Source organism: Symphalangus syndactylus, chromosome 5 (genome assembly GCF_028878055.3).
Source record: "Symphalangus syndactylus isolate Jambi chromosome 5, NHGRI_mSymSyn1-v2.1_pri, whole genome shotgun sequence".
In the NCBI taxonomy this organism is placed as follows: Eukaryota; Metazoa; Chordata; class Mammalia; order Primates; family Hylobatidae; genus Symphalangus; species Symphalangus syndactylus.
The window spans coordinates 14632845-14658016 of record NC_072427.2 but is presented as its reverse complement, the minus strand read 5'-3'; the positions used below and the strand labels follow the sequence as shown (position 1 = coordinate 14658016).

Sequence of the window (25172 nt, the reverse complement as noted above, 5' to 3'; positions counted from 1 at the left end):
TTTAAACTATACTCTCCATTTGAGATTTTCTGGACCACACTTGTTATTGGACTTTAGACCACAAACCTGCAAGATGATCACCTCCTGATTCTCTCCTGAAAAGGAGAGACTTTTCTTTCTCCTTCCATCTGGGGCTAAGGTTGAAACTGGCAAGTTTCCTTGCTGTCCCTTTCTACATGCTGGGTTCATTTCTCGTGTGTCCTTACTTCAGTAGGCCAGCTTTGTGTGGAAAGTCTCACGCTAAATTCTTCACCTTGAGCTTCTTTTCGTGAACTTTCTCAGAAGTATGTACAATAATGGTGCATTTTACAATTAGTGGCATCTTAGGTTCTATAAAATGTAATAATTATAAATTGTGAAAAAACAGTGCAAAATGGTACAAGGTAATATAATAGGTGACCTAATTTAGATCAAAGGCCTCTATGAATAAGTGACAGGTAAACTGAGTCCTAAAGACTGAGACAAGTGGCCCAGGAGCTAAGCATCTCAGACAGGGACAACAGTTTGTGCAAAACTCACTTAGGTAAAAAAAAAAAAAAAAAAGCCAGCATTGCTTTTAAATCCCTTTAGTGTGATGATCTCCAAAGTGTTAATATCCAAAAGAAAAGAATGTCTTTTCTTTTCTTTTTTTTTTTTTTTGAGATGGAGTTTCGCTCTGTCGCCCAGGCTGGAGTGCAGTGGCGCAATCTCGGCTCACTGCAAGCTCCGCCTCCCGGGTTCACGCCATTCTCCTGCTTCAGCCTCCTGAGTAGCTGGGATTACAGGCGCCCGCCACCGCGCCCGGCTAATTTTTTGTATTTTTAGTAGAGACGGGGTTTCACCATGTTAGCCAGGATAGTCTCGATCTCCTGACCTCGTGATCCACCCGCCTCGGCCTCCCAAAATGCTGGGATTACAGGCGTGAGCCACTGCTCCCAGTCAAAGAATGTCTTTTCAATGAATAGCTTTTCCTTAAAACTGAAATAGAAATAGGATGGATTCTGATTTCTACACTACTTTCTTAAAAATTGTATTTTTAAAAGCAAATAGAGTTATGCCCTATAATTATAATTATCACCCACAATTTCCTCAATCTAAAGTTGATTATGTTCTCTGTTGCTGTGCTAAAAGCACACTGACTTGACATGTGGAACAGTAACAAGATAAATTGTCACCATTACATAAGCCTTTTGCATAGGGGAGGTATTAAAACCATTCCCTCTCGCTGTTTTTCTAGAACAGTCTCATCTCCAGGGTCTGAACATTCCAGACAGGGGGAATAGCCCATGGCACTAGAGAATAAAGTGTGATTTTTAATAAGTTCATGAAAGGTGCCTTCCCAGCTGGTATATGGAGAACACCATTCCTCTCAGCCAATCCTCTTTAAATCAGTGCAAAAGACAATTGCAGCATTCCTTCAAAAAAGTGGTTGTAACAAAAGCACAATTCCTGATATTGTGAAATACATATAGTCATGAACCACATAAAGTTTCGGTCAAAGATGGGCCACATATATGACAATGGTCCTATAAGATTGTATTATCATATTTTTAATGTGCCTTTTCTATATTTAGACATGTTTGGATACACAAATACTCATTATTATATTACAATTTCCCACAGTATTCAGTACAGTAACATGCTGTGCAGGTTTATAGCCTAGGAACAATAGGCTATACCATATAGCCTAGGTGTGTGGGAGGCTATACCATCTAGGTTTATGTAAGTACAGGCTCTGATGTTCACACAACCATAAAATTGCCTAATATTGCATTTCTCAGACCATATCCCTCATCACTAAACAAGACATGCCTGTATCTTGTTTCCTGACACACAGCGCCTAAAATTCTTGGACTCTCCAGAGTGATGAGTGTCTTTTTGTATGCTAATGAGATGGCCGGTGACCTTCCTAAACTGCTTCAGGAAGGGGGCTGGTTACCAGAAAGACCAAGACATGATTACAGAGTTGGAACTTTCAGTTCTACCCCCGAATCCCCAGAAAGGGGAGAGAGGAGAGAAATTGAAGGTTGAGTTGATCACCAATGGTCAAATGATGTCATCAATCATGACTATGCAATGAAGTCTCCATGAAAATCTGAGAAAGGACAAGTTGGACAGAGCTACCAGAAAGCTAAACACGTGGAGATTCCTGCAGGGTAGAGCACCCAGAGAGGGCAGGGAAGCTCCATGCCCTTTTCCACAGATCTCACACTATGCATCTCTTCCATCTGGCTGTTCAACTGTGTCCTTTGTAATGTCCTTCATAACAAACCTGTAAACATAAGTAAAGTGTTTCCTGAGTTCTGTGAGCTGCTCTAACAAATTAATCAAACTCCAGGAGAGGGTTGTGGGAACGCCAATTTATAGCCAATCGGCAGAGGGGCAGGCCACAATCTAGGGCTTGTGATTGGCATCTGAAGTGGGAGGCAGTCTTGCAGGGCTGAACCCCCAAACTGAGGGATCTGATGCTGTCTCCAGGTAGATAGTGACAGAATTAAGTTGACTCAGAGGACAACCACCTGATGTCCACTGGAGAGCTGGCTAGAGAATTGATTGCTTGGTGTGTGGGGAGAAAAAAACATGAATCTGGCCATAGAAGCATTGTGTTCTGTGTTGAATAGAGAAGAAAGGACAGGAAAACACACCTTGGTTTTTTTGCACTATCTCCTAGTGTCTTTTTCTCATGCATGGCTCTACAGCAAATAGCACCCAGGGATTTCCCTGCGATTACTAGACCATCTTAAAACTTTGAAAACTCCAGCTTGTTATAAATTTAATCAGTACACTTTTACTTGTATTTTCAGAGTTCTGCTATAAGAGTTTCTTAATAAAAGTAACTGGTAAAAGCCTATCAATTTACTGCATTGTAGAAGTGCCCAGTTACAGTACAGCTTGTCCAGATGAAATTTCCTTTCTTTTCAATCCAGCTCACTGATCCTAAGTGACCAAAAACATTAATTCCTAGAAGCATTTTCAGTCTTTGCTCTATTTTGCACCTGGATTGTGAGACACTCAGACCTAAATGTCAGTGTGTATTTGCTAGGCTGGAATGTGGCATTCATGGAATTTCCTTTGCAGGTCTCTCTCTAGGACTGGGGACATATTCAATCCAGGGAGTCAAGAGACTTACAGAGGGCCGCTTCTTTGTCACTTGTCTGCCATGATCAAAGAGAAATAGAAAAGGTAGTCACCAAGAATGAAATTTGTGTGGTCAGCTGCCATCTCTGAAGCCTAATCCTATGTTGGGTTGGGGACTTCTCACCAGATGGCCCTTTATCTTATTTCATCTGGACCCCAGGTCAATCATTATTCTCCAGAAAAATAAATTTCCCTACCCCACCCTACCATGATTGTTTCATTAAGAGAAGATCCTTTGGCTTTGATAAAGAGCCACGGATGGCAGATCATCCATCTATCCGTTTGTCCATTCATCCATTCAAACAGTGACTGATGGGCACCTACTAGCTGTTCTGTGCTGTTCAATGTCTGAGACATATTCTGTGCATCGAAGCTGCTTGTTGTGTTGTTTATCTTCATCTTCTTCCTATTTTTCTTCTCCTCTACGCTTTACTCTTCCTCCTCTTTCTCAGTTTAAGGTTTGTACTTGCTACGGTTTGAATATGCCCCCTTTAAAATTCAGGAGTTGCCAATATGATAGTATTAAGAGGTGGGGCCTTTAAGAGATGTTTAGGCCATGGGGGCTCCTCCCTTGTGAGTGGGATTGAGGGTCTTATAAAAGAGGCTTCACACAGTGTTTGGCTCATTTGCTCTTTTACCCCCGAGGATATAGTGTTCCTCCCTTTCAGAGGATACGCCATCAAGGCACCGTCTCAGAAGCAGACACAGCCCTCACCAGGCAACCAAACGTGCTGGCCCCTTAATCCTGGACTTCCCAGCCTCCAGAACTGTGAGAAAATAAATGCTTGTCTTCTATAAATTATCCAGTCTGCAGTATTTTGTTAGAGCAGCACAAACAGACTAAGACAGAAATACTGTGAAGGTTGATTTTGGTGTCAACTTGACTGGGTTAAAGGAACCCAAATAGCTGGGAAGGCATTATTTATTCTCAGTGCTTCAGTAGGCACTGAGCCCATCCCCCTTCTGCTGAAAGGGAAACCCAACTCATTTGGCATTTAATTAGAATAATTCGGCTGCCTTAAGTGTGTCTGTGAGAGTGCTCCTGGGGGAGATTGGCATGTAAGTAGGTGAACTAGAATGGGGAAGATCCACGCTCAATGTAGCAGACACTATCCAATGGGCTGGGGGCCTGGGGAGAACGAAAAGGGGGAGTAAGGTCAAATTCTCATCCTCTCACTTCCAAAGCCAGGAGACCCTTCTTCTCTTGCCTTCAGACATCAGAACTCCAGTTTCTCTGGCCTTTGGACTCACATCAGCAGCTCCTGGGCCTTTGGCCTTGGAGTGAGAATTACACTGTCACCTTCCTTGGTTCTGAAACCTTGGGTTTGGGACTGAGCCAAGCTACTGATTTTCCTGGTTCTCCAACTTGCAGTTGGTCTGTCTTGGGACTTCTCAGCCTCCGTAATTAAATGAGTCAAATATGCTAATAAATCCTTCATCTCTCTCTATATATGTATCTAATAAATCCTTCATCTCTCTATATATATGTCTTATTGGTTCTATTTCTCTGGGGAACCTTGACTAAAACAATACTGTTGGCCAATTATTTGATCAAATCATTGTAATTGGTTTGAAAAAAGAAAGGAGGCCTCAAAATGAGTAACTCTAACTTCAACTGTTAACTTCAGTCTTTGTGGAACAAAGTGATGTCTTACCTCCATGATCAAAACAAGGCAAGCTCTCGGCTATTGTGGTTCTGAAGCATTTTCAGAGAAAAGATAGTGAACCAGCTGACACTAATAAAGTTCCCCCAAATTTGATTAAACTTAAATCTGCCCTTTTTGCCTGGGAAAACCCATAAGCTTATGTGAGTAAATAAGCCTCTTATTTAAAAACTAAACTTTGAAATTTGGAAAGAAAAGCTGCAGAGTTGGTGCCCCAGTACACAAGGGCTGTTCCAACCTGGGGTACTCACTGGAATTTCAAAGGGAAATGAAAACGGGTGAGAACATACTAGTATTCATCGGTTGTGGGAACCCAGGCATGGGATAATGTAGAACCTAATAGCTAATACACTTACTAGATAACTGATTGGCTTTAATGTGAAAAAGTTTGAGGCACAGGACCCTTGGAGGGAAAATCATCGATCTCACCACCTATGATCCCGAATCCAAGACAAAAATGATTATTTCCGTTCTCCTCTGCCCTTCCTCTAGCTGCCGGGAAAGGGCCACACAGAAGCTAGGAAAGGGGAGTAGGTGGTGCAGAGCAGTGGTTCTCAAACTTTACTGTTTTGCTGCACACTAGAATCACCTGGAAGTTTTCAAGAGTCCTGATGCCCCCTCCATGTTGAGAAGTGCAGTGACAGCAACCCATTAAATCAGGATCCAGGAGCCGGTGGGGGAGAACTCGCAATTGGCATTTTTTTGAAGGCCTCCAAGTGCCTCCCATGGAGAGCAAGTTTGAGGCCAGAGGTATAAGTGGTGCTTCCCAATGAGGCAGGATCTGAGACAAGACACAAGCTCCCAGCTGGTGTGGTCCCTGGCTGCCCTTTAAGTAACAAGGTGTAGAGTTTCTCTCCCAGATCCCACCCTCACAATGATGTCCTGGCAAAGTGAAAGAAGCTGAAAGAAAAGATAATTGAGCCTGGGCAGAAATATAGGCAGGATATGGGCAAAGGGGCTCATCAAATCAACACAGTCTGGAAAAACGGGATAAGAAAGCTTGTGTGTTCTCAGGAGGATAGAGCTATTTGCCATTTGAGGCAAGACATCCCACTGTCCCATGAAAGCTTTTCTCCTCCCCCACCCCAATAACATGCACACAGGAAGAATTCGTTTGTCCTGTATCTCCAACTGGAGTGCCCAAATTCCTGTGGCTCCCCGTAATTACGATGTTGGATGAGAAAGGATTGGACTTAGGCCATCACCTAAGCATTGGCATATGTTCAAAGTTCTCCCATCTTGAAAGTAGAAAGCAAGCCAACCCAACTCTGGACTTCTGCTTTCCTTCCAGCCCAAGCTCCCTTCTTTCTTGCACACAGACAGCTTTTAAAAGGACCTATTATGGGCACCCACACTCTTAGTTTTCATCCCACCAGTATGTAATGTGGACATTTTGTTTATCATAGACTTCTTTACATTAATTTTGACTTTTAAAAAACAGTGCCTTAAAATATTAACCTTGCTCCTTTTGCGGTTTATAAACACGATGATTGGGTTTTCATGTGTGAGATGTGTCTCCCTCAAACCTTTTTATGAAGTGGATGCATTATCTGTGTGACATGAAAAAAGAAAAGAATTATTTATCTTGATTATTTCATTTTTGGCACCCCCCCTCAAGAGCCCCAAGGCTCTTGTCTCACCCTAGTCTTAACCATTTCCATCTGCTCCTCAACCTACTACAGTCTGTTCTGCTCTCAATACAATAGAAACTAATCTTGAAAGACTCAATAAAAATTCTTGTGTCAGTTGTTTTAAAGGACAACATTTTAGTCCCTGTTTTCCATGCCATCCCTTTAAGCACTTCAAACACATCAAACCACAAAATATACGCAAATACAATGATCAGAAAAATGTTACTAATACTTATGTCTATTCCTAAAATGTCAACATCTTGTTTTCTTCCCCATTTCTTTATTTTTTTATACTACACCTATACTACCTAAGATTATAGCAGTACTTAATTAAAAATCTCAAGGTTATAGTATTCCAGACCAAAAAGAAAAGGAATATCAACTTAGACAGCCAAGGTCGTAGGATCTGGTTGAACCATTGATTCTTGGTTAGGGCAGGAGGCCAGATTATTTCTCTGAAGACTACCTAAATCCAAATAATGGACATCAGGCTGAAACTTTCTTCTTAAGTTAATCTTGACTTTTCACATCAATTAAAAATAAAGTCTACATTTTCCCCGTGGATTTTAGTTTTTAGTAGCCTGGAATTTCCCTATCAAACATTGATGTCTGTCTTGGCTACCGTGACATAACCCATTGTCCTGTCATTATGATAACTGGGCCTGGTCTATTGATGTTATTTAAAATGTATGGCTGCCTCAGTAATGTCTCATCCTGAGTGAGACCATCCAGAGGTTTCATCTATCAGGACAGGAGAATGCATTCTCCTTTTTAAGATATTTGTTGACTTCATCATCTTGGAACACAGTTTTGATCCTTTTTCTAGTTATTGTGTGTGACCACTGGTGCTTGGAAGACCCTCCTGTTCTTGGTAGAGTTTCTGTATATTTTCCCTGGGCAATTTTGCTAACTCTTTTTCCTGCACTGCCTCTTCTCTAGTTATGCAGCTTGACATGAGTTTTATGTCTATATTTTAAAATCAAACAGAGTTAATAGAAGAAATAAAAAACTAATTTATATTAACTTCCTCATTAAAATTAATAAAAAATTAAACATATCCCATGATAGCCAAATTTCTATGTTCATCCTAATTACCTTTAATATATATTAACTTTTCTCTGAATATCATTATAAAATTTTGGCCTTTTACAAACTCATCATATTTCAGTTAACTGCAATTATTATACCTTTTTTGATTTTCAAATTATAACTTGGTCAGCAGGAGACCTTGAAGCTGGCTCCTTTGTCCTTCCAGCACTGTCTCTGGCATTTTTGAAACTATCTTTCCTTTCTGGAAACAATAGGGTACTCTGGGTTCATGCTACTGCATGTATATGTGTGATCCAGGAGTGCTAGTTCCTTCTAGTGAGGGTGACAAATAGAGACCCAAATCTGGGCATTTAGGAGTTCATGTGAGTATACGCAGTGACCAAAATGCTACTGAAATGGGAGAGTTCCCTGACCCCCATTGCAGGATGTGTGACAGGGGTGTGGCTTGTGTGTTCGGCCACTGTCATGGCTCAAACCCCTTACAGGAAGGGGAGCATGCTGCTGGGCAGGTGCAGGAGCCAGGGCGAGCACTTTTGGGCTTTGGCCCCACAGTAGCATCTAGGGGTGGGTGCCTATGACTCCCAAAGCCCCACTGGGTGTGTTACAGTGCTCTTTTAGCTCTGCCATCCACAGGTGGCTTAAGTGTTAACCAGCTCAGTGCCCTCTTGGTACCCAGATCCTCTTCCAGCATCCAGGAAGAATCAGGTCACATGGACAAATTTAAGGATGGTAAATGCGGGAAATTGTATTGCCAGATGGGGGTGGGTCTCAGTGGGATAGATAGGGAGCTGGAGAGGGGATGGAGTGGAACGAATATCTTCCCCTGGAGTTCAGCCAGCCGGCAGCCGATCCCCTCTCCAACTGTCCCCAGCTGAACTCCTCTCGACGTTCAGACGCTCCTTCTCTTTTCTCCTCTGCTGTACAGCTCTTCTGTTCCTCTGCTCTTCTGCTTGTGGATCCTGGAGTTTGGGATAATGGGTACAGGATAGGGGAGCATGGCAGGCCAAAAGGCAGCATTTGGGCACAAAAACAGGAATGCCTGTTCTCATTTAGGGCCGTGAGTTTCCAGGCTTGAGGATGGGGCCTTTGCCAGGGAACTGCCCCCTTCTACCCAGTATTTAATTTCCTTGCCTCCTGTCCAAATCATAGGCAGTGACCAAAATGCTACTGCTGTTGGAACACATAGCTAGGAAAAAATATTGCTTTTTAATGCTGTGAGTTCACATTGGGTTTTTTCTCTAATATTATTAACATAATTAAATTGCTGTACCTGACTCTTCTCAGAGGATGAGGTTTTATCGACCTCTAAGACTTTCTAATATATTAGTACAACAAATGACCTCAGCTTGAACCTTATCTACTTCATAGTTCCAGCCCTGATATTAATCTGCCTTTGTGCCTGGCTTCACATCACACTGACGTTCAAAGACTCAGTACTTGGTCTTTGTTCCAACATCTCATTGTGGCCCTTATCACACCGATTCCCAAGTTCAACCCCCATCCCAGATGACTTCTTGGCCCCTGGGAAATGCGTGTAAGACATTTTGCCTCTGAGGAATAATTGTTCGGGATGGTGACATGTTAATCTTGTATTACAAGGAAGGCCTGGCTTTACTTCTTGTGAAAACAGAAGACTTTTTTCTGTTTCATGATCCAGTTTTGAAGAACCTGGTATTTCCTTTTGTTCATATTTCTTCTACCGTCAGTTCCATATCTGTCTCTACAATTTTCTTTCAACACATTTAAATATAGGAATACAAAGCAAGAATGATGCATCCTCTGTACATTCTCTTCATTATGAACACTGAAAGGACAGAAGCACTGTTTTTTTCTCTGTCTCAACTTGGTATATTTCCTTCTAGAAATCTTAGTTTTCTTACGTGTTTAAAGTATATCCTCCTTAACTGATAACTCCAGATTTGCTGATAATTTGTTCAAGGGATCTGGAACTCCACAAGGGTTGCACTGGCCATAAGTTTAGCCTTCCATCCACAGGATGGGGGATAATGGGAGTGGCCACCACCTTGGGGGTTGTGTCATAGATACCCTTGCTACCATTAAACTTAGGAGGAAGGCACTGGACAAGGAAATGGGAGAACATTTACTTACAGAGAAAAGACCTAGAAAGTAGTGAGCACAAGGGGCACATATCTGATCTCTTATTCAATGTAGTTTAGCAGGGTGGATTTTGGTTTTTACAGCAGCCCTCGTTTCATTTTATGCCTTAAAGCTGTGGCAGAGTGCATGAGATATTTGTTGAAGGCTGCCCATTAGCCTAGGCAAAAAGGCATTATAAAATGTGTATACTTTTTTTAATACTAAGGAAAATTTCTATAAATTGTAATTCTCATATATATACATATTTTAATGATAACTCAATGTATGTGAATGTAAAACTTGCCATTTATGAGCCAGGCTGTATACTAGGCACCTGACACTGAATAACTCTTTAGTCCTCACAATAGCATGCTGAGACAGTACCATTTTAAAGATGAGTAAACAGAGGCTTAGTGAGGTTATATAAATTATTCATGTTCTTAAACTAGTAGGTGGTGAGTTGTGATTCAAATCCCAGTACTTTGATTCTAACTCCAGAACCTATTGTCCTAAATATGTGTCTGTATGTGTAACAAAAACTGGATCCTACCCTACATATAATTCAAAATCCTCCTTTTGTCACTTATTTTACCAAGAGCATTTCTTTCATAAAGTTTTAGAAAAGATTTTTTTAATGACTGTATACTGTCTTTTCTTGAAAAGGTAATTTTGCCAGTCTCCCACTAATGAACATGTTTTTCAAATTTTTCAGTATTATAAATAATTATTCAGTAAGTATTAAACAATAAGCAAAGCATTATACTTATTTTTGTTCATGTGTCTGATTATTTTCTTAAATTCATTGAAGGGAAATTACTGAGCCAAAGGAAATGATAATTTGAGTACCTACATTACCTGACAGGGGTCCCGATCCAGACCCCAAGAGAGGGTTCTTGGATCTCACACAAGAAAGAATTCGAGGTGAGTCCATAAAGTGAAGGCAAGTTTATTATTAAGAAAATAAAGGAATGAAAGAATGGCTACTCCATAGACAGAGCAGTCCCTGGCTCTGGTTGCCCATTTTTATGGTTATTTCTTGATGATATGCTAAACAAGGGGTGGATTATTCACACCTCCCCTTTCTAGACCATATAGGGTAACTGGGCATTTGTAAATGGTCACGGCACTGGTGGGAGTGTGGCAGTGAGGACCACCGGAGGTCACTTTCGTTACCATCTTGGTTTTAATGGGTTTTGGCTGGCTTCTTTAGTGCAAACTGTTTTATCAGGAAGGTCTTTATGACTCGTATCTTGTGCTGACCTCCTATCTCATCCTGTGACTAAAAATCGCTGAACTTACCGGGAATGCAGCCTAACAGGTCTTAGCCTTATTTTACCAAGCCCCTATTCAAGATGGAGTTGGTCTGGTTCAAACGCCTCTGACACCTATATAGATAGTACCAAATAAATTTTCATGGAGGTTGTGCAGACTTATACTTCTGCCAGCAATGTATTTTAGGGAGTCTTTTCAAACTTCCACCAGCAAAGAAAATTTTCTTTAAAAAATGTTTTACTATTTTAATGAGTGAATAAAATGCATCTTGTAACTGTTTTAATTAGTATTTGATTAGTTGTGAGTGTGAATATTTTTTCCAGATAATCATATTTTGTATTTAAGTTTACTGTGAGGATGCTCTGCCCATGTCTTTCGGAGTATTTTGTTAATTGATTTGTAAGAGTACTTCATGTACTCTTTCAGTATTATCTCTCTGCTCTGTTGCTACAACTACTTTTTCTAATTTGTAATTTGATTGCTGTGAACATGTTCCTTGATGTAAAGGACTTTCAATTGTAACTTTCCTTTGTAATTACTTACATTGCTTTTATGCTTAAAATATCGTTCCCTCTCCAGAAGTTTTTGTCTATGTGTGGGTTCTTTAATCCATCTGTTTTTATTGTTGTTTTTGTCTTGAGCTGCTGGATAGTGAAGCTATCACTTGAGTTAATCAATTTTCCTAACCATTTGAGAAATAATCTCTGCCTTTCCCATTTTTGTTGTCCTTACTTTAAGCTGGAATACACACTAGAGTCTATTTCAGGGTCCATCGCTCTATTCTATCAATCTGCCTACCAGCTCCTGAGCTAGTACCATACTGCTTTGGTTGCAGTTGCTTGTAATATATTTTAATACCTAGTAGGATGTGCCTACGCACTTGAAATTGCTCTGATTCACCTTTTTCAACACATTCTTAGTTTTTTGCTTGTTATTAACATAAATTTAAGAATCACAATGTCATAGAAGAAAAATAACACTATTTTTTGATTGGCACAACATTTTTTCATCATGTCATCACAATATTTAATATGTCATTGCAAAATCATAATAGTATTTATTTTCTTTTGGTTGTGCTATTGTCAATTTTAGATCAATGTTATGCTGACTTCATAAAATGAATCTTTATATACTCAGCTTTTGTTTTTATATCTAGAAAAATCATATAACACGGTATTATCTGTCTTTCTGAAATTCTGAAAGTTATCACTGATAAAATTTTCAGAAAATGAGACATCTTTGGAAGCAATACAATACATACATATACATATATATCCCCAGGATTTCTTCTAAAAGTTCATGACCCTTTTTCTTAAGGTTAGGTAAACTATGCCATGAAAATATCTGTTTAATTCAACTTTTCAAATTTATGAACACTGTGCTTTAACAAATAATTTTGTATTTGTTAAAATTCTCCTGTTTATTATTTTTATATTTCTCTTCTACTTTTACATTTTATTTTTTCTCTTCACCTTTATATATTCTCTAGTTATGTTAAGTTTTTGAATTCATATGTCAACTTTACTAATTCTATTTTTAATAATTTGTTCATTTTCTGTGCTTATCTTCAGAAAATATTTTCTATTTTCATCGGTTTTGTTATAGACACCTTTTAAATGATATTTAATACATATCATTTAAAACGTATATATTTTGTCTTTTCCTGTTGTCAAAGAGCAATAGTTCCATAAAAGTCTCACATAGAACAATTGCTTTCTGTCCATTTCTTCTTATATACCTTTGTTTTATATATTTATATATTTAATGCATAAAATATCACTGATGATTTTATATTTTTATGTGTACTTTTCTCTATTGAATATTTTTAGCTATGTACCCAGTCTTGAATAAAGTTAACATTAATACCTTTATTTTTTCTTTGTATTTTTCCAGTAAATCTTTATTCTTTTATTTTTTATTTATATGTGTCTCCTTGTTTTTGATAGGTTCCTTGTGAGCAGGTCATAGTTGGATTTTCTTAGCCCAATCCTGAAGTCTTAGTATTTTAAATATAGGAATATAAATCACTTAAATTTATTGTTATAACTGGCCATCCTCCCATCCTGGGTAATTATTCTGGGTATCTGTGATTTTGCTCAGCCAGGGCTCAGGGAAACTGAGTCTCATCACTGACAAAGAAATCAGTTGCAGGCAAGAAAACGAGTAAAAACTAACACTTAATCATGGGTAAAGAAAGGAGCATTATAAAAATCAAGTCTGTGGAATTGATCAGAAATCTAGAATAGGATACAAATCAAAGAATTTAAAATGTCAGATACAACTGAGGAGTGGGTTCATAAAACAAAGCCAAGACAGCTTCCCTGAGAAAAAGACACAGAGGGAGATGCAAGTATTTTTAATCTTTTATCGTGATAATGAAAAAAACAATGATGGCAACAAATTACAATAACAACTCATTTATCAAATCATACTTCGGCCAGACACTGAACTATGTTCTTTAGATAATCCATCCCCACAAGTACCCTAGGAAGTGTATGTTTTTTCCAGTTTTGCCAACAAGAAAACTCAGGTTTTAAGTAGATAAGTTAATTTCCCTAAGATGAAAGTTAGGAAGTGCCCGAACCACTTTCAAAATAAGATCTCTCTCTCAAAAGTCTGTGATGTTTTCTATTATATTGTTCCCCGGCCCCCTAGTAAAAGTTGAGCATCCCTAACCTAAACATCCAAAATGTTCCAAAATATGAAACTTTTTGAACACCAACATGACCCTCAAGGGAAGTGTTCATTGGAGGATTTCAGATTAAAGATGGTCAACTGGTATACACTCTGCAAATATTCCCCAATTTGAAAGTCTCCCAAATCCAAAACACTTCTGGCCCCAACCATTTCAGATAAGGGATACTCAACCTGTATTAACATTTTTCTTGGTTTTTATTTTCCCCATTTCTATAAGTATGTATTTTCTTTGAATTCTTCAAATTCAGTTTTTGTTTGTTTGAGATGGAGTCTTGCTCTGTCACTCAGGCTGGAGTGCAGTGGCGCAATCTTGGTTCACTGAAACCTCTGCCTCCCGGGTTTGAATGATTCTCCTGCCTCAGCTTCACAAGTAGCTGAGATTACAGGCGCGTGCCACCATGATCAACTAATTTTTTCTATTTTTGGTTGAGAGAGGTTTTCGCGATGTTGGCCAGGCTGATCCTGAACTCCTGAACTCAAGTGATCTGCCCACCTCGGCATTCCCAAAGTGCTAGGATTACAGGTGTGAGCCACTGTGCCTAGCCCAAATTCTATTTTTTAAGATCACACTTGAATGCATACATTCTCTAATCATCAAATTCATGAGTGATATAACTTTTGACTCTTTACAAGATGAAGAATTTCGTACTCTTCTTTCCCACACACACTCCTTTTCCTCCATTCTTGCCAATGTCATTTAGAATTATGGACCTATTTATTACTTCTATCTCAAGAAAAATTTCCAACTGTACTTTATTTACAACTTTTTAAAACTTAATTTAGTATGTTTAGCTGGGGTTATCACAATTCTTTTGAACTCGTTTTTGCTATTGAGTTTTTGTCTTTAACATGTTGTTTCACTGGAATGTATCTTTAATGTTTTCAAGAAAAGTGCATGGGTGGTATCTTTTTTGAACCCTTGACTAGAATATCTAAGAATCTCTTTTTGTTTTCTTTGCAAATTAACATTTCAGCTTGAGTCATAAGCACTTTCTAGTACCATTTAGACTTTACTCATTTCTCATGTGGCATCTAGTCTTGTGCTGTACCCTTAATTCAGCCTATTCTCATTTTTATCATAAGTAACATTTGTTTTGTCTGGATGTTTGTAGAATATTTTAAAATCTTTTCCATTTGAACACATTTGCTAGATTATGTCTGTGTACATCTTTACTTTTGCCCGGAACATCGTGCAGTATTTTAAGTTGTACATTTTCTTTTTCTAGCTCAACTTTTTCTTCCATTTTTCTCCATGTTAAAGCAACGTCATTTGTTCTGGTTATATTTCCCTTGGGTCCTTCTTATCCATAGAGTAACTCTTTATTTTTGATCAACCAAATTACCTATCCTTTCTGTCATCATTTTTTGTTTCTTTTCTCTGCATAGATAGAAAACTTCTCTACCTTGTTTCCTACATTATTTATTTGGCTTTTTGTGATTTCACTTCTGGTCTTCACTGCATCAGAATTGAATTTTGATTCCACAATTTTATTTTTAGTTTACCTGAATTCAATTCTTAACATGTCAGTTTCCTTTTCAATCTCAGAATCTCAAGTGTCACCTTTTTCATCAGTTTCATTCTTACTTCAGAAAGTACATACCGCCTAGTATTAAGAACACAAAAAATAGGATTAAATCATTTTTCTGTTTTATGCAGTTAGCTTTTCCTTAAACAAGCATGCTTTTTCTCTGCCTTATTGGTCTAGCGAGTCTCCTGTTACATGTTACAGAATATTTTTCATGGACTCAATGTATCTTTATACCAGCCCCCAACGCATATGCACTTACTCCCTCTCCAACAAGGATATAGCTGTCCAAATTGTTTGTACTCTGGATCTGCCAGAATCTTCCTCTTAAATGTTTAACTGAAGAGCAAGCTATGGTGCCTAGCTAGCAATGTGTACTGTTACACTATGACATGAATTTCCCTTGCTTCCCTGTTTCTTTGTAAATAAAAGGTGAATTCATTACTAAATACTTTGAAACATTCCACAGTCTTTCTGTGGCCTGAAACAGTGCATGGGAAACTCTGATTCCAAGACACAGAGCTCTCAATGTATCTGGCAGATTGTATTTTCCAAAGGTAGCCACAGCAATATATACCTCACTCCTTGGTTCTTCTAACAAAGTGACATCGAACATCCTTCACCAAGAGGTGAAGTCTGTGTTCTGCCGTCTTGAGTCCAGATGGAACTTTGTAGCTGCTTCCATGAACAGGACACAGGAGAATGCAGCAGAACTAACACGGCTGACTTCTGAGGCTAGCTCATAGAAGTCACATGGCCTCCTCTCTGAGGCAGGTATACTGGGAGCCGGGGGCATGCATGCATTAAGTCTGGCTGCCTTGAGGCTGTCATGCTGGAGAGATCAGGGTGAGAGCCCACAAACAGATGCCCAAAGAGGCCCAGCTATTCTGACCCGCAGCTGTTTGTCTTTGTAGACCAGGTGCCAGGTGCCAAATGAGATGATCCCAGCTGACAGTAGAGTCCAGCTCTCCCTCCTAAGCCCTGTCCTGACTGCAGATTTCTTGAGCAAGATACGTATTGTTTTAAACCACTAAGTTCTGTGGTGGGTTGTTACCCAGCAGTAGATAATTTTTTAAAATTTTCCCATCCTTATTCCCACTTATATTATTTTACATCCCAGGGCATACTCTGCAACCACCTACCCCTTTCACTGAGGCCCATAGCGCCTTTCTGGGAGTTACAATTGCACAGATAGATTCAGCAAGGTGAGAATGCCATCCTCAGGCTGCCAGGAGGTGACTGTCAGGGTATTTGGTTGGGGAACCAGCTAGTATCCCCTCTGCAGAACCTTCCTCTCTTTTTCCTATGGGGGAAGTAGGCACTCCTCTTCCTTGGTCATTCCATCTGTCCTGTGTGAGGAGTAATTTCCCTGAGAAATAGTCAGGATCCTGGGTTTTCAGCCCTTTATGTCCTGTCAGCCTCTGCATTTTTGTTGGGTAAAGGAAGTTAGGAGGGAGAAATCCAGGCAACTATTATGATCCAGAAGCTCAGTATCTCAACTTTCATTCTGAGATTCAGATATGCCGCCAAAACAACAATCAGACACAAAATAAAACGGCAGGTTTCCTCTCCTCCACTCCCCCGTTCCCTGGCCGTGTCATCAGCCATCTATGCTCCCTCCCTGCGGCACTCCACAATGCGAGGATTCCCAGAGAATGAAAATAACCAGCGTCATCTTCAGAGCCAATTGTTCCTCTTAGTCCTTTTTTCTAAAGCCCAAATACAATAAAAAAGGGGAATGAATATAAATACTAAAATACTGCTTAAAATCGTCTAACTCTAGGCTTCTTTTGATACCATTCTAAGCCAATTCTTCTCCAGTCATGATGTACACCTGCAGAGCTTGTTAAACTTTAAATTCTGATTCAGCACATCTGGGCTAAGAGTCGCCTCTCTCTCTCCCTCCCTCCCTCCCTCCCTCCCTCTCCCTTTCCCCACCTCCCCCATCTCTCTCTCTCCTCTTCCCTCCCTCTCTCTCTCCCTCCCTCCATCCCTCTCTCTCTCTCTCCCTCCCTCTCTCTCCCCCTCCCTCCCTCCCTCCCTCTCTCTCTCTCCCTCCCTCCCATGTAATGCCTGTGCTGCTGCCCAGGGACCACACTTTGAGTAGCCAGGCTCTAGGCAATCCCTCTTGCTCTCACCTCCTGCCTGGCTAGGTGCAGTCTTATCACTACTGTCACTACCATGTCCTTTTTCTTGTTTCCTCCTAATGCTTGCGGGCTCTTCTTGCCATTTTCTCCTGTCCCATACCTGCTGGGCAGCTCCAGTGAGGAAGGGTTTCTTTTTCTCGTGTCCTCACTTGTTTGTTCTCTCCCTCATACTTACTGACCACTCTGGGCTTGACTCTCTTAGGAGGCAAAAATATAGAAATGAAAGACACCGACCAAAGGCTAATGAGGGAGAAGCACAGTGAGAGCTCTCCACAATGGGATCCATGCTAGGTTGTGCAGAGGCTGGCTCAGGTGGAGAGGGAGCGCAGGTGGGAGGGAGTCAGGAGGCAGTTAGTGAGAGAGTATTCTCTGAGGACTTCCTGGAGGCAGTGACACTAGCTGGATCTTAAGATACTAGTAGGTGTAAGCCTGCTGAAGGAAGGACATTCCAAGCAGAAGGAACAGCCTGTGCAAGTGTTTACAGGAGGAGACCACATGGTGAGCTCAAGGAACTGTAATAAAGCACAGAAGGAGTATGAGGTGTGTGAAGGGCTGGGAGATGGTTACGGTTATATATTAGTCTGCTCTGGCTGCCATAACAAAATACTACAGACTGGGAGGCTTAAACAACAGAAATGTGTTCTCTCATCATTCTCAAGACTAGAAGACCAAGATCAAGGTGTTGGCAGGTTTGGTTTCTTCTGAGGCCTCTCTCCTTTGCTTGCAGATAACTGCCTTCCACCTGTGTCCTTTTGTGGTCATCTCTTATGTATATCTGTGTCCTGATCTCTTCCAGTAAGGATACAGTCCTGTTGGATTGGAGCCATATGAGCTTGTTTCACCTTGGTTACCTCTTTAAAGGCCCTGTCTCCAAATATAGTCACATTCTGAGGTGGTGGGGGTTGAGTTTGAAACATATGAATGTTGGGGGAGATACAGTTCCGCCCATAACAGGTCATCAAAGGTTGGACAGACTTCTCGTTTTGTTTGTTCACTCCTCAACCCTCCTACTTGCTGTAGTATGGGAGAGGAGTATGCCTGGAGGAATGGCAAGGAGGCAGCGTAAGGAAGCTAGGGTGCAGGAGACAAATGTATCCTGAGCAGAGGTTTTTTATCTTTCTCCCAAGGGTATATGAAGTCTCTATAACCCATGCTCTTAATTTAGGTTTTCTTCTCTCTAGTGGCATTCTACACCCTGTAGAGTTTTTTTCCATGACCTCCTTGTATGTTCTCAAGAAACTCTTCTTTCTCTTTGATCAGTCCAAGGGTTAATGCACTGACTGCACCATGCCCACTTGAGGTACACAGGCCTGGCACCCACTACCCCTCAGGAGGGCAGACAGCTGTGACCACTTTCTGCTGAGCTTGGAACTCACGATACTCTTGACATATAATCACTATCCCTCATGCTTCCTTTGTGGAAATGCTGTTGGGCCTTCAGCTGGTTTCCAGTGCTGGCTCATGTCATTTGCCTACCATAGCAGTACCCACTCTCCAAATATCAAGGTTTGTGTGCATTTTTCAGAGACCAGGAGCAAAGCTGGGAAAGCCCTCCTCCAAGAGAGAGGACGAAAGACGTTGTTTTCGGGAAAGGGGCTTGTGGGGACAATTTTTGCTGCAAGAAGGGTATGTGTGTAGTTGCACAGAGGATGGAGAGGAGGGTCCCTGGGGAGAATGCCTGGAAGGAACTTTTCTATAAACACTGACACCTTCTGGGTCTCTTCTGTCCTAATCAGAGGTATTAAGCTTCTTGGCACGAGGCCTGGTGGGCACTGAGGAGAACAAATGATCCTTTATTTTTATTATTATTGTTATTATTATTTTGAGACAGAGTCTTGCTCTGTCGCCCAGGCTGGAGTGCAATGGCAGGATTTCGGCTCACCACAACCTCCGCCTCCTGGGTTCAAGCGATTCTCCTGCCTTAGCCTCCTGAGTAGCTGGGATTACAGGTGCTCACCACCACGCCCGGCTAATTTTTGTATTTTTTAGTAGAGACCGGTTTTTGCCATGTTGGCCAGGCTGGTACTGAACTCCTGACCTCAGGTGATCCAACTGCCTTGGCCTCCCAAAGTGCTGGGATTACAGGCATGAGCCACTGCACCTGGACGATCCTTTATTTTTAAAGTAAAACACTTCCTATACCCTTAAGAAGCTAACAGTCTATGTGGATAAACAAATTCTATTTATATGCATATAAACAGAAGTAGCAAATGATGATCTCCCCAAATGTACTAATATTGGGAAATGTTTATTATCTCTATTCCTTCTCCTTTACCTCAAAACTCATTTTCCGTAAATATAACAGATCCCTAAAACCCTGGTTTACTCATATCAATTCTATTTCCAGTAATGTTCTTCTTTCTTTCTTCTGTTTCTCCACTTGAATTCACCATTTTTTAGAATTGTATCTACATTGATGTTTATCCTTTTCACTTCTTTGCTGAGCTTTAGGGCACATTCAAATTAAGAGATATAATTTACAATATGAAACTATGAATATAGTAAGTAGCAAACGGAGGCTATTTGGTAGAAAGGCATATGGACCAGGCTAATTGGAAAATGGGGGTGGGAAGAGAAAAACTCTGAGAAAAAGAAAATAAGCTTCAACTCAGCCCAAATATTAGTTTCAAGCCAAAGAAGTTGGCCTAGCCCCAATTCTATCCTTGGTTGGACACAACATACGATTGGTGCATTTTCAGAAAAAAAAAAAATTCACAGGGTGAGAATCTAAGCATCTATTTTTCATCCCAGTGACAATCAGAAATCATTCTTTGCATTTATTTTTCAACTTTGTATTTGCCTGTGAACAAAATTGAAGCTGGCAAAAGATGCTTCACGTGAATTACTTGAACAACAATTTCTCATTGTGTTGAATTACATTGAGGCTGCTTGCTGGGAAATCTTCCATAGCCCAGTAACAGAGGAAGATATTGTCGTTTTTTCACGACCATATAGTTAACCCACTTCTCTCCTACCAAAATGAACAGAGGTCCTCTCTAAAATGAGGGAGGAAAGCTCTTCAAATCCTGATCACTAAGCATTTACCTATAGCTTATTAATGTCTTACCAACCAAAAGCCAGTTTATCTTCCCATGTCACCCCACTTTCTTTTTTGCTTCCCTACATCAGATTTTAAGATTACTTGGCTTCTCAGTGTTTAGAATACCTCTAGGAGCCAACAAAGTAAGGAATCATGGAACCACAGCCTTAGCTAGCAATAGTTTCATCTTGAAAAGTCATCTAGTCCAGAAAGTAGTTGAGAGGCTAAAATAATCATAAAGGTTCTAGAGTCATTCATAATACTGACCTGTTCCTAAATTCACCATCCACCACTAGAGGGAGAGATGAATGAAAAAGGCCCTAGCATGGAAGTGGTGGTTACAGCATTTCTCCAAGGCAACATTTAAGGAAGCCCAGTTGAGGCCTTTAATGGGGTTTAAGTTGTCGGCTTTGCTGCTCACATGAGTGTCAACTGTCTATTTCAGAGGCTCGTTAGAGGGGGCACTGCAGTTCATGGAAGGGCTAAACACCCTCTACCTCCTACTCTTCCTCCTCGGTGCTCCTGTGTCGGGAGTTGGTTCCTTCTGGTGAGTCCGTGGTCTCACTGACTTCAAGAATGAAGCTGCGAACCTTCACGGTGAGTGTTACAGCTCTTAAAGGTGGCATGGACCCAAAGAGTGAGCAGCAGCAATATTTATTGTGAAGAGTGAAAGAACCAAGCTCCACAGCTTGGGGCGGGGGGCAGCTTTTGTTCCCTTATTTGTCCCCGCTCATGTCCTGCTGATTGGTCCATTTTTCAGAGTGCTGATTGGTCCATTTTACAAACCTCTAGCTAGCTACAGAGCACCGATTGGTGCATTTTTACAGAGCACTGATTGGCACATTTTACAAACCTCTAGCTAGCTACCGAGTGCTGATTGGTGCATTTTACAATCCTCTTGTAAGACAGAAAAGTTCTCCAAGTCCCCATCCGACCTAGGAAGTCCAGCTGGCTTCACCTCTCACTCCCACCAATTTGGGGTGGCAAATGTAGACTCAATTCCTGCCACTTGCTGGCGGTGAGCTCCCCAAACCCACCTGCTGTTGTTTCTTTTGAGAAAAAAAGGGGTTAATAAGACCAGCTCTCCCTGTTGTAAGCTTCAGCTGAGATACAGGACATAGAAGTACTTCATAAGCATTAATGTGCTGTACAAATAGAATGATGTTTACTATTTTTCTGCTGCGTCCTCTGTCTGCATACAGGGCTAGGGGAATGCCCAGCAGAAGCACCTGGTGCTCATAAACGCACCTTATCATCCCTGGAGCCCTGATCTACAAGTAAATAAAGGATGAGCAAAGAAGGAAGGGAGTTGAACTTGTTAAATTCCTTCTTTCTGACTGTTGTGAGGCTGCAGCCTAATTTCCCTGAGGCTGACTTTGATGATTCTTAAGGCTTCAGGCACAGGATTACTTTCATGGCTGCTTACCATTAATTATAGGAAGAATCCACAACCCTAATCCGAAATCCTTTATCTGGCAGCAAAAGTGTGTGATTTCTCTAAAGACAGCTAATTTTTTAATCTAAAATAAATGGTTAAGCTGAGAAAAGTCTGTGCCCTTCTCAGTCTGTACATGAGGCATTGTGGTATAGAACAAAAAGGGCTGGTCGGGCGTGGTGGCTCATGCCTGTAATCCTAGCACTTTGGGAGGCTGAGGCAGGTGGATCACCTGAGGTCAGAGTTCGAGACCAGCCTGAACAACATTAAGAAACCCTGTCTCTACTAAAAATACAAAATTAGCCAGGCGTGGTGGCACATGTCTGTAATTCCAGCTACTTCAGAGGCTGAGGCAGGAGAATCGCTGAAACCCGGGAGGCGGAGGTTGCCATGGGCCGAGATTGCACCATTGCACTCCAGCCTGGGCAACAAGAGTGAAACTCCATCTCAAACAAACAAACAAACAAGAACAAAAAGGGCTGGACATGGATGCAAGTTTTGTCCCTTTCTAGCTTTATAAAAGAGGAACAACATAAGTCCCAGCCTCCCCATGAGATGAACCACACTGGGTGATAAATGAGATAGTATGTATTTAGTTATAAAGAACCTGGGCTATAATGCAGACACCCTGGTTTTCCAAGACTTGCCCTGCCATTTACTAGACAAGTGACATTGGTCAGGTTAACCTTTCTAGGCCTCAGTTGTCTCATCTGTAAAACAAGGCTAATAATAGTATCTGGTTTAGAGGACTGTTGTGAGGATTACATTGTAAATGCGGGTGAAGCACTGAGAATGGTGTCTGGCCATAATAAGCACACAGTAAGCATTAGCTCTTGTTATTACAAAGAATGTAAATAAGAGTTGAAGACTATAACGCACTCTGCACATTTCATTAGCAATGGGGTCACCATTCATAGACAAGTAAAGTCTCAGCTCAGCTTTGTAGCTTATCGTCAGAGGCAGGGAACAGAGCTAGCTTGTCAAGGGTCTTCTCGGGAGGAAGTGGGGAGGTACCCCATGATGCAAAGTGATAGGGAGGGAAAGAGGGAGACATAAACATCCTGCAGAAAAGTTGGCTCTGAGTGATGGGAGGGTGTGGGGAAGAAAGGAGGGGGCAGTAAGGATTCTCATTACAGGACTGGCCGGGAATGGTGTGGCCAGTGATTCAGGAAATAGGGAAAACGGGAAGAGACTTCAAGTGTGGGGGAAGCCAATTCAGATAGGAGGTGGCCTAGACAAGGTGGGGGCATCTCAAAGCGACACCAAGCCTGGGTGAGATCATGTCTGGAGCCACAGAAGGATGAAGCAATTTATATTTAAATGCCATGGCAAAACAACATCCCCACCATTACACTCTCTATTCTCATTCAGGTTCTTCGGGAGAAAGGAAAAATATGGTAGGGTTCATTGCTATTGAGTTTTGAAGTTGAGCCTGCATTTGGACACAGGAGCCTGGGAGAGTGGGTCATTTTCTTTGACACAATTACTAAGGAAAGCGTTTTAAATGATTCCTTGAGTCCCCCAATGGCCCAGGTGGAAGGTGCTGTTTCCTGGTACCTGTCCAGTCCTCTGAGCTTTTCTCTCAGCTTCCAAACGCTGCAGTTGAGAAACAGCAGATCCTATTGGTAGTGCCCTACGGCCCACACTCCTTGGTAACGGTGAGAGTGGGGAGTAATTAGGAGCGGCTGACATGGGCCAGGCATTCAGGTCAAGGCCGAGGATGGTGGCCAGGGCCACAGAGCCAGGGGAGGGGTGGGGACCCAGCGGGCCTGTGGCTGGCCGCTTCCTGCGCGCTCCAGCCGCGGGGCCCTGGGCGGATGAAGGGCCGGACGAGGCCCTCTGCTGGGGCCGCGGCGATCTTGCAGCGCCTGGACACCGAGGCTTGGGCACTAACAGTCCGTGGGGCTCCCGACGTATTCCTCTAACTTCCCCTTTCTCTCCTTTCGGTCTGGAGCCTTTTCAACACCCCCTGTGGCCGGGGAGAGCTGGGGCAGAAACCGGCAGGCGGCAGAAGCCTCAAGCAGCTCTGACCTCTGGCACCTCCCCAAGCCCCAGAGCACAACATCTGTCCCCAGAAATCCCCGGGCGGAGAAGAGCGCGCGCCAAGCCCTTCCTGGGTATTCAGTATTCTCCCTTCCTGGGAACAGCCTGCCCTCTGAGGCCTGGGCACCCGGGTTCCCGAGCGCTGGGTCCCAGCCCCGCGGGGGCGCCTCCGCACCCCATCTCTGCGCCCGGCGCAGAGCCGCCAGTCTCCGCCGCGGGGCCCCGTGCCCCGCAGCGCCACCTAGGGGCCGGGCGCCGCCTCCCTCCCTCAGGGGCACCCCCCTTACTCCGCAAGGACTCCGGGTCTCCCCAGTTCTCCCGGCAGCCGGACCCTCCCAACCTCGGCCGCCGGGCCGCCCTCCGCATCCCAAGCCCGCCTCCCGTGCCTCCCCGGGGGCGCACCGGCAGCGAGGAGCGGCGCGGCGAGGGCGCGCAGCGGCGGCCCAGGCCCAGGCCTTGGGGCTGGGGCTGAGGGGGTGAGAGCAGGCGCGGCCGGCGGGCAAGGGGAACCGGGCGATGGCAGCGGCGGGCGGCCGCGGGAGGCGAGGCAGCGGCGGCGGCGGGCGGCGCGAGGAGCCCCTGTGATTGGCACAGCCGGAGCCGGAGGAGGAGGCCAGGGGAGGGCGGAGGCGGGGGAGGAGGAGGAGGAAGGGGCTAGCGCGGCGGCGGCGGCGAGGAGCTGTGCCTTCCACCTCTCCAGCCCCGGCAGGACGGGGGCGGCCGCCGCGAGCCCGGGGCGGGGACAGCACGCAGCCTCGAGGCGCGCACCCCAGCCCGGCAGCGGCCCCGACACCCGGGGCGAGCGGGAAAGCGGCAGCGGCGGCGGCGGCGGCGGCGGCGGCGGCGGGGGAAGGATGCAGGGGAAGAAGCCGGGCGGTTCGTCGGGCGGCGGCCGGAGCGGCGAGCTGCAGGGGGACGAGGCGCAGAGGAACAAGAAAAAGAAAAAGAAGGTGTCCTGCTTTTCCAACATCAAGATCTTCCTGGTGTCCGAGTGCGCCCTGATGCTGGCGCAGGGCACGGTGGGCGCCTACCTGGTGAGTCCCCGAGCCAACTCCGCCGCGGGCCCCTTCCCCAGCCCGGCTCCCGAGCGGCCGGCTGGCACGAGGAGGGGGCCGCCCGGCGCTGGGGGCAGGCGGGCATGACCTCGGCCCGGCGTGGAGGTTGGCGAGTGGTGCAGAGGCGGCCGCCGGGGGAGCTGCCGGCCGGGGCTGCCAGGGAGCGGGTAGCGGGCGGGACCGTTGATGCCGGTAGCAGCTCGCGCGCGCCCGGCTGAGGCAGGGGGTGCCGGGGGAGGAGAGGCGGCGGGCAGGTGGGCGTGAAACTATTCCTCTCCCCCCATAAGAGCGGAGCGAGACGGTGAGTTCAGGGTTCTCCTTGGAGAGGAAAGCATCGGGGTTTTCAGGTGACCTGCACATGGGAAGAAAGACCAGTTAGCATCCTGCGTCCTCTACTC

General features: G+C 43.4%; 1 protein-coding gene, 1 long non-coding RNA gene and 1 pseudogene across 5 annotated transcripts in view; 2 read left to right on the top strand and 1 right to left on the bottom strand.

The window, feature by feature from the left end:
* Nucleotides 1–73: 73 nt before the first annotated feature.
* On the bottom strand, nt 74–25102 carry LOC129482043 (uncharacterized). The gene is made up of 3 exons (XR_008657587.1): nt 24751–25102; nt 6240–6331; nt 74–330 (listed from the first exon to the last, which is right to left on the bottom strand). It is a non-coding gene; the product is annotated as an uncharacterized lncRNA (long non-coding RNA).
* On the top strand, nt 6244–6341 carry LOC129483811 (uncharacterized; annotated as a pseudogene).
* SLCO3A1 (solute carrier organic anion transporter family member 3A1) overlaps nt 24379–25172 on the top strand; it is a 321546-nt gene continuing 320752 nt past the window's right edge. For 2 of the 4 annotated variants that reach the window (XM_055277138.2, XM_055277135.2), the window contains exon 1: nt 24379–24753. In XM_055277138.2, the coding sequence (XP_055133113.1) occupies nt 24574–24753 (180 nt within the window). In that variant the 5' untranslated portion in view covers nt 24379–24573. Of the gene's footprint in view, nt 24754–25028; nt 25076–25172 lie in introns of those variants that run through there. The other 2 variants (XM_055277136.2, XM_055277141.2) reach the window with 2 other exon arrangements.